The 9,432-nt window shown below is 48.0% G+C and overlaps 1 protein-coding gene across 1 annotated transcript; it reads left to right on the top strand.

Moving 5' to 3' along the window:
* Nucleotides 1-2,974: 2,974 nt before the first annotated feature.
* LOC117131542 lies at nt 2,975-4,328 on the top strand. Its single transcript, XM_033283638.1, has 3 exons — nt 2,975-3,317; nt 3,408-3,582; nt 3,803-4,328. The coding sequence occupies exons 1-3, from the start codon at nt 2,975-2,977 to the stop codon at nt 4,326-4,328; spliced, it is 1,044 nt and encodes a 347-aa protein (XP_033139529.1).
* The last annotated feature ends 5,104 nt before the right edge of the window (nt 4,329-9,432 follow it).

The raw sequence follows: 9,432 nt of genomic DNA, 5'->3' as shown, positions 1-9,432 counted from the left end.
TTAACGCATTGTGAGCAGAAAAAAGAAATACCTAGGCGATCACAAATATTTTCGAAAAAATTATACCCCATTGATGATTTGGGACCCTTCTGCGACGACTTTCGGCCTTGCCGACTCTTTGGCAGGTGGAGGAGCATCAAAACCCGGTGGTAGACCAGCAAAGAAATCATCAAAATCCGGAATAGGGACCTCGCTCGAGCCGCTCCCGTCGCCATAAGCAAGGTTCGGATCCCATCCTAGAAGCATAGACTCATCCATCAAAAATTCTATGTCGCCAAGGTCGATATCCTTTCCATTCCAAGAGCTCGACTCCGGCATAGATGCTGGAGCTACAACGGGATCCTGGTCGTCAGGTTCGGAGTCGCTTCCCGTGTCCGCAACTGAAGCAGGACCGGGGTGCACGAACCTAAGTGCCTTCCGAACCCTCTTCAGCGTGAAGGAAGTCCAGAAGAAGGGACCGTTCCTAAGGAGATCCCTCACCGCAATGATGTCCTCGGGGAACGGAACAAGAGGATTGATGAAGGGATGATCGTTCGGCAACCTCCGGAAAAGCGGAATGCAACTCTCTTTGACAGACACAGCGTCTATACGAACAAAGAAGAAAAACTTCTTCCATGAGTTGAAGTTTGAGATGAACTTCTTGATCACTGACATAAAGTTCTGAGGGACCAGCCTATGCTTGTCCGTATCTCTGACGAGCTGAAGCTTCAAAAGTGCTTCAAAATGATCAACGGAAAGGGAAAGACCATGCTCGTAGCTCAGGATCAGGATCCCAATAAGATGCTGAATGGCGAGGGGAGTCAACTGGCTTATCGCAACCTCGATACGATCCAACACTCGGATGAGGATTTTGGGGATTGGGAACTATAAGCGACAACGCACTACGAATGCCTCGTAGCAAATGAAGTAACCCTCTGGGGGGCTGTTAGCACACTCTCCGGGATAGGGAACCCAGAACTCCACAGCATCCGGGATATGGTAGAACGATCGCATGATCGCGAGAAACTCGTCGGTACTCCTGTTTGCATCCCCTTTCTCGACTCCACGATGGATCAGGACCGGGAACGACATCTCTTTGGGAGGAGTCATCGAACCATAATGCGCAACCCACCATGCCTCATTCTCGGCGGGATGTACCGAGTGAGGCACAAACTCCATCTTCGGAACAATGAGCTCTTCGTAAGCACTCGCGGATGAAGACGTTTTTTTGAAATCTTTTTCTTTCTTGACATTTTACACTTCTCTTGAGAAAATAGAGGAAAAGGGTGGAGAGAAAGAAAGAGAGTTTTCTTAAAAAAGATCTTAGAGGGAACAAGAAAGTGAAAAAATTGTGAAACAAGTTACCTCCCTTCTTATAGGCATGGGAATTTACTGTTCAAACTCGGACTTTCGGATATTAATTCCATCTAACACGCCTAACTTGCCAAACATGCCTAACCGCACGCTAAGACCCTACGATGCACGGTCCTAACGGGCTGGGGGGCTAACTGTTGGGGTCAAAAACGGTCACGACGGAATTATCACCCGAAAATCCTCGGAGATCGAATTTCCAAAAGATATAGTAAAAAGAAACATATAGCTTTCGTAAAAAATAACCAATACGAAGTTTTTACGAAGAAGTATCCTTGAAGATTCGAAGCAAATGAACCAAGCTCGATCATTGCGTAACTACCGCACATAAACGCTGTCTGGTCGCTACGTAGCAACCAAAACCGAACCGACCTCGGTCGCTACGTAGCGACCGAGCATCCAACCCGTTCGGTCGCTACGTAGCGACCGAGTTCGAGCCAAAGCTCAGTCGCTACATAGCGACCGAGCGATCGTCCCGCTCAGTCGCTACGTAGCGACCGAGCTCGAGCCAAAGCTCGGTCGCTACGTAGCGACCGAGCGCTCGTCCCGCTCGGTCGTTACGTAGCGACCGAGCTCGAGCCAAAGCTCGGTCGCTACGTAGCAACCGAGCGCTCATCCCGCTAGGTCGCTACGTAGCGACCGAGCTCGAGCCAAAGTTCGGTCGCTGCGTAGCGATCGAACTTTTCCGAACATCGATACGACACCAATCCATGCATTCTCGTCAAACCTTCAAATGCTATCTCCCGAAGACCGTAGCAAGCTCAGTCCATGTTTTCCGTTATTCTAACTCATCGATCAAACCTCATGGATTAGAAACCGCGGAAAGTTCGTTCTTTATCAAAAGAAATCGTAGTAAATGTGTCGAGTCGGAAGACGGCCCAAAGGGACCTAAAACACGACTCGAGGCCCATCCTACGATTTCTTAACCAAAAGCCCGTAAACCACAGCACGGTTTACGCTTGGTCCACAAGGAAAGATAAATGTCAAGTTTCCGCGGATAAATAAGAAAGTTTTGAAGATAATTGTGATGATCGGGAAAAATGGAATATCTCCATTTTTATGCTATGACGGCTTAAGGGCAGAAGAGTAAAAGCGTAAACCGACCTTAGAGCTAGTATAGAAGGAGTCCTGGGCGAGGAGCATAAGGAGAGAACTTTTTCAGAGAAAACTTAGTACTTAGAGCAATTTAGGCAATTTTCCGTTTTTGTTATTTCGAGCTGCGACTCAATTAGGTTTAGCCATCTTAGGGTTGCTAGAACTAGGAATCTCGCCGACAGCTCTCGAGCCCAGGCTTATACCTTGTTGTAAATGCTCATATGCAAATTCGGAATAAGATCTTCTTTGCTCTCTTTTTCGATTTCTTATACTTTATCGTTGTTGTTCTCGTGTTCTGATTGCTTGACGTATGGTAATTAGCAGATATCCGGGTCCTCTGGGAAATTAGGGTTTTCCTAGTTTCCTTATTTAAACGGAAATTGACAGTGCAAATTTCGGTTCCCACACTCAAGATGGAACGATCTTGGTCCATGGAAGGATTAGCGTCCCTAACGTGCGGGGACTTAAGGAAGAGATTATGAGTCAGTCTCATAAGTCTAAGTTTTTTGTGCATCCTGGACTGAACAAGATGTATAAAGACATCAAGAGGTATTACTATTGGGTTCGCATGAAGACTAATGTGGCCGAGTGGGTGGCTAAGTGTCCTACTTGCCAACTCGTCAAGGCTGAGCATCAAGTACCTAGTGGGCTACTTCAGAACTTACCTATTCCAGAATGGAAGTGGGATCACATAACCATGGACTTCGTGTCCGGATTTCCCACGACCAGGAACAGGAAGGATTCAGTTTGGGTAGTGGTGGATCGTTTGACCAAATCAGCTCATTTCATACCAATCAAGAAGACTGATGGTGTGGAGCCTTTGGTGCAGATCTACATGGATGAAATAGTACGCCTGCATGGAGTGCCTGCCAGTATTGTTTCCGACAGAGACCCACAGTTAACTTCTTACTTCTGGAAAGCTTTCCAAAAGGCCTTAGGAACCAGGGTGAACATGAGTACAGCTTATCATCCGCAGACAGATGGTCAGTCAGAAAGAACCATCCAGACGTTGGAGGATATGTTGAGAGCATGTGTTTTTGACTGGGGTAACTCCTGGGAAAAACATTTGAAGTTGCTGGAGTTTGCTTACAACAACTGCTTCCACACGAGCATTGGGATGTCGCCTTATGAAGCCTTGTATGGACGACCATGCAGGACACCGTTATGCTTGACCCAAGTGGGGGAGCGCAGCATGATAGGACCTGAGATAGTGGAAGGGACCACAGAGAAGATTAAGTTCATAAGGGACAAGATGAAAGAAGCACAAGATCGCCACAAAGTCCTATGCAGACAGAAGGAGGAAACATGTGGAGTTTGAGGTGAATGACATGGTTTATCTCAAAATGTTCACTTTCAGAGGTCGAAAAAGGGTGTCTGGCCGAAGGAAGCTAGATCCGAGGTACTTGGGTCCTTTCCGGATTATAGAACGAGTTGGAGTGGTGGCTTACAAGCTGAACCTACCAACACAAATGGAAGCATTTCACTATGTGTTCCATGTGCCTCAGTTAAAGAAATGTCTTTCAGATCAGGACATTATCATTCCAGATATTCCATCTGATCTAGGCACGAACCTCACCTTAGAAACGAGGCCGGTTCGGGTTGTAGACAGAATGGAGAAAGGAATGAGACGTAAGACCATAGAGATGGTCAAGGTGATTTGGGATTGCAGTGGACAAGAGCAAGTCACTTGGGAGACCGAGGCAAGAATGAAGGCTGATTTTCCGAAATGGTATCATCAGTTCTCCATGGAAGGTCTAGGGTCGGATTCGAAGACAAATCCATCTCAAGTGGGGGAGACTTGTCATGTCCCTCATTCTAGATACTGCCTTCGGGCACAGCCATGGTGCGAGGAGATGCACCAGTCAGGTCACACGACCCAATGACAAGCGTATCATGGCTGTACAAGGATGGTTATGTGCATCAGTAGGCTGAGACTTAACCAGAACCTGATAAGCAAAGGGGAACGGAGCTGAACGAGTTCTAAGGCAGCTCGGCCAAGCTGGGAAGTAGCTCTACCAGCTGGATCAAGTCCTGGACAGCTCAGTTAAGCTCACACTAGCTTAGGTCAGCTCCAGTAGCTAGACTACTAGCTCACCCAGCTGGAGCAGCTAGCAATCAGCTCACCTCAGCTCGGTGAGGTGTTGGAGTCTTGGCCATGTGGCCGGGTCATGGGTCATACCAGGCCGTGAGGGAGGCTTGAGTGGCCAAGGAGAGTCCGATGGGTTTGAGGATTGGACAAAGGATCCAGGAAGGATGGGCAAGTATGGTGGGCTCAGGTTCGAACAGCCCAACAGGGAAAAGGGGCTGTTATGCCGAAAAGGTGGGAACGGCACAAATGGTACCCAATCGGCCATCAGGTGGTGCCTGTTCGGCCAGGCAGTTATTGGCCTGTCTCTTCCTATATATACAGACCCTAGGGACCGAGATTTGCCACAATTTTCCTATCTGCCCAAATCGTGAGAGAAAGAAAGAGAGAAAGAAGAAGAAGTGATCGGCCAAAGTCTTGGCCGAGTGTGTTGGTGACTGATTCAATCCGAGAGTTGGTCTGAGGAAGTTGAGATTGGCTGATGATGAGTAACAGAGGCATGTGGAGGGGCTTGAGCACTCCTGAACTCATGCCCAAGGTGAGTAGGATGGATTAAACCTTCCTGCCATGGCCGCGGTAGAATGCCGTGTGGGTTGTGGCCGGAATGGTGAAGCCAGACCTATCTCTTCTCATTATCCTTCTATTACATCTGTGTTTCATCTCTATTCTGTATGGGGCTGATGATTCAAAGTCAGAGGGATGAGATCAAGGCCTTGACCGGTCCAGGAACCTAGTCCTTGGATGTTGGCCGGTTTGGCTGATCAGGGTCGAGATCTATATGATCGAGGCCGGTTCTGTAAGATCTGATTGTGGATTCTTCTTAGTGGGGATTTATCATGAATTATCATGGGTTCCAATTAATTTTATCAGATGAATTTAGAGGTGGTCAGTTTGGCCGGTTTGGCTGGTTATGGCCAAAATCTAGGAGGCCGGGACCGGTTCTGGTGGTTCTGACTCGACAATTCTCTTAGTTAGGACTTATCATGAAGTCAGATTAATTTTTGGGAATTTATTTGAGTAGGTCAGATTTGGGATTAAGATATGGCCGGTTCAGATTGATTGAGAAATTGGGTGAGATCTCTCTTGATTGGTCTGGCCGTGTGTTAATTGGGTGTTCTGGGAAACCTAGGTGATGTTCTGGGTATGTCCTTGTGCCTTCTGGGTTGAATGGTTAGTTAGGGAACATAGAATAAGTGAACCGAACCATGCAATGCTAGATATGATTGTTTAGGATATCGGATTGTACATACACATATGTTTTGGGTTGTGTGATGGTTTCAGGATCAGACCAGGACCATGGCAAGGCCAAGGCGCCATGAAGACCTTAGCCATGGAAGGATGTGTGGGATTTGGGATAGTACTATTAGTATGAACTTATGATTAGCCTATTGTGCAACTGGACCTATGTATTGAATCACATGTTTGTTATTATAAAGATACAATTTCTTCTTATCTGTTTAGTCTTAGGAATAAGTTGCTTGAACCTCATCTGACTGAACAGGTCTTAAGAATTATTGAACTTTAAAACTGGACAAAACTTACACTAGGAGTTAAGTAAGGCCACGGGTCCAAGTTGGGCTTAGGAGCCAGGATCGGGTCTTACATTGGTCCTTGGACTCAGCACGCTGACCCTTCCCGTGGACTGTTCGGGTGATTTTGGCCCACGTGGGCTGTCTGTTCAGTACACACAGGACGTCCGTGGGTGTCCGCCAGCACACACATGACGTCTGTGTGTGTCAGTGTGTGTCCGTGTGTGTATGTCTGTGTCCGTCAGCACACACAGGACGTCAGTGGCTGTCCATCAGTACACATATCAGCACGCTGGTTCTTGGACTCAGCACACTGACTCTTCCCGTGGACTGTTCGGGTGATTTTGGCCCACGTGGGCTGTCTGTTCAGTACACACAGGACGTCTGTGGGTGTCCGCCAGCACACACAGGACGTTCGTTGCTGTCCGTGTGTGTCAGTCTGTGTCCGTCAGCACAACAGGACGTCCGTGGCTGTCCATCAGTACACATATCAGCATGTTGGTCCTTGGACTCAGCACGCTGGCCTTGCCCGTGGACTGTTTGGGTGATTTTGGCCCACGTGGGCTGTCTGTTCAGTACACACATGACGTCCGTGGGTGTCCGCCAGCAAACACAGGACGTCTGTGGCTGTCTGTGGCTGTCTGTCAGCACACACATGATGTCCGTGGCTGTCTGTGTGTGTCCGTCAGCACACACAGGACGTCCGTGGCTGTCTTTCAGTACACATATCAGCACGCTGGTCCTAGGACTCAGCACGCTGGCCCTTCCCGTGGACTGTTCGGGTGATTTTGGCCAACGTGGGCTGTAAGACCCAATCCCGGCCGCCTATGCCGCGGTCGATGCCTCACGTCGCTCGGTCCACTTCCTGGCCGAACCTCTTAATTTTTGCCCTTTATTTATAATATCGCCTAAAGGCGAGGGCTAACTTAGATCTTAGCTAAAGACTTCCCTAGTCATTAATAGCCTAGATCCTTTCAACAGATACGCAGCGGATTATTCTCTAGCTAACCAATTGTCTAAAACCAATCTAACACTTTTCTGGTCGAATCACCTTAGCCTTGGTAAGTTTACCCAACTTCCAATTAGCTTAAAGGTCAATCCTAAACCGAAACCAAGCCATACAATTCTGAGGTTCCATTCCCCTAAACCATTCTCTCTAGATCTACATAAGTAAATGCTAGATCATACCTTTGCCACATCTACGGAGCTTATTAACTCATCGGTCCTCCATTGACTCGAATTGCTCTTGCTTGACAGTTGGACCATGATCACTCAATGATCTTACTTAAGGTCCTTATCTTGATTCATGCATCAAACAACTCCCCTAGGTAATTAGTCATTCAACCAACCATCCCCACAGACATAAGTAACCTTTGAGAAGTCTTTGAAAGGATAAGGGTTTGCATCTGGCCTTTCTCGGTTCATGCACAATCCGAAATCCTTTTGCCTTATAGACAATAGTACCAAGTCCATCTTCTGGACTGACAAAGCTAATGAGATCCTAAGTCAATCAACCAATCATACTCACATGACTTGGAACTGATGAGTCATCATCTGGGCTGACCGGCCTTGGGACTTAACCCAGACAACATATATGATTTGTTCATACCAACCGATCCTTTCATTAATCAGGTTAGGACCGACACCTTGAACCATCAATTCAGAGGTTAGGTCGTCCATACTCAACCATGATCAGTTCTTACACGGCCTTCCTTGGACAATCACACTTAGGCTAAATATCTATGGTCTACGACACATAGTACTAGCCGTACACTTCGTCATGACTCTTAGCCAATCTCGAAGCTATCAACACCAAGGTTGATATCTAGAAGCGTCACATCAATACTCTTACTCCAGCAACGTGACTATCCATACTAGTGCTCGGCCATCGAACCATCGTCATGAAACATGATCCGACCACTAGACTTGATAAGCCTTCGTCTACTTAGCAGATATTGACATAACCGGCCTTCCATTGCCATCATGTGGGTCTACGCCCTACACAAGCCATATAGCGCCTATCCTTCTTACCAACCCAAAGTTGATTGTAAGATATCCTACTTAGCATTTGCGGCTAGAACCATCCAACCATAGCCGGATCGTCCATAGTCCCGTCTAACCATCTCTTAAGATCTAGGTGTGATCAGCCAGTTATAAGTCCAGCCCAAAGGCTCACGGACCTTCTTACCTGATCCAACCCAAAGCCTGGATATATACCAAAGCGTAAGGCCCAAGACCAAACCGGATTGCCTTGCAACCTATCAGACCTTGTGACACCACACTCCGGAAAAACTAACCGTCCGTCCGTTCGACTATGCAGCCGCGGACTGTCCACTTGGTTCAGCCTAAGCCTTGAACCAATGGCACCCTTTGGAACTCACACCCTTTGGGAACTAGTACCCTTTGGACACTCGTGCCTCTTGGCAACGCATGACCCTTGGCATCTCGCACCCATTCAGATGTTCCAACCGTTCGACCTAACCGTCCGTATGGACTGTCTGGCCCGTGCATGTGTCCGGCCTATGGCCAAAGGACCACGCCTTAACCTACGCAAGTCATGAACCATTGTGACTGTTCAGGGAAGGGTTGCAACCGCTTATAACAGAACAGAACCGCCCCTATCCAATCGGATCACCTGAGGCCAGTCAGATCATGCGCGCGCCTAACTCGTCGGTTATGGACCGCGACCGCATTACTCAACCAGAACCACGGTTATAAACAATCCCAACACATCAAAAAGGCCACGCCAATGGTCAGTAGGAGTATAAGAAGAAATAGATGAAAATAATAAGAAGAATAGGACACAATCCAAACTCCCATGGCTAGACCGGTTCGGACTGTCCGATGGTCTTAGCCGATGAGTCGGTGGTTACCCCACTGAACCTATCTGACTGAACCACGGGGTTGGAGTCCTTCCCCAGACCTTTCTCTATGCCTTGGGTATCCATAACCCCACGGCCTCCTCTCTCCTAAACCGTTCTCCTTACCGGAGATACTAAACCACCCCAACCGAGCTTCTTCCGGCTTGGATCCTCGGTTCTCATTGGGGGATCCCTTTGTTTAGGACGTGTGTCCTTTGTCTCTGACAGAATGAGACTGAGTGAGAATGAATGAATTGATCTCTGGTCGTGCATCCCTTATATAGGTATCCAACGGTCATGTGCGAAGGGACACATCCCTTCGAAGCATCCTTTTGGGACAGATCTTGGCCATCGATTACAATCAACGGTCCAGATCGTACCTGCTCGGAAATAGAAGATTCCAGACCTTATAGGCACGTCCAACCCAAGCCCAGACTTGGTACCCAAGCCCACGGCCCGCCCACAAGAGCCCAACGACTCATGGATCACATGGCTGGACCTCATGGCCCGC

The sequence above is a fragment of the Brassica rapa genome, unplaced genomic scaffold, assembly GCF_000309985.2.
Source record: "Brassica rapa cultivar Chiifu-401-42 unplaced genomic scaffold, CAAS_Brap_v3.01 Scaffold1030, whole genome shotgun sequence".
Classification (NCBI taxonomy): domain Eukaryota; kingdom Viridiplantae; phylum Streptophyta; class Magnoliopsida; order Brassicales; family Brassicaceae; genus Brassica; species Brassica rapa.
Note: the sequence above shows the minus strand (reverse complement) of the source record. Positions and strands in the feature narration are given on the sequence as shown.

Bases quoted from the DNA above. Each gene is read 5' to 3' on its own strand.
- LOC117131542 (XM_033283638.1), top strand. From the start codon at position 2,975: ATGTATAAAGACATCAAGAGGTATTACTATTGGGTTCGCATGAAGACT. The intron at 3,318-3,407 runs GTATTGTTTCCG...ACATGAGTACAG, and splicing joins CCTGCATGGAGTGCCTGCCA to CTTATCATCCGCAGACAGAT. The intron at 3,583-3,802 runs GTATGGACGACC...GTTCACTTTCAG, and splicing joins ATGTCGCCTTATGAAGCCTT to AGGTCGAAAAAGGGTGTCTG.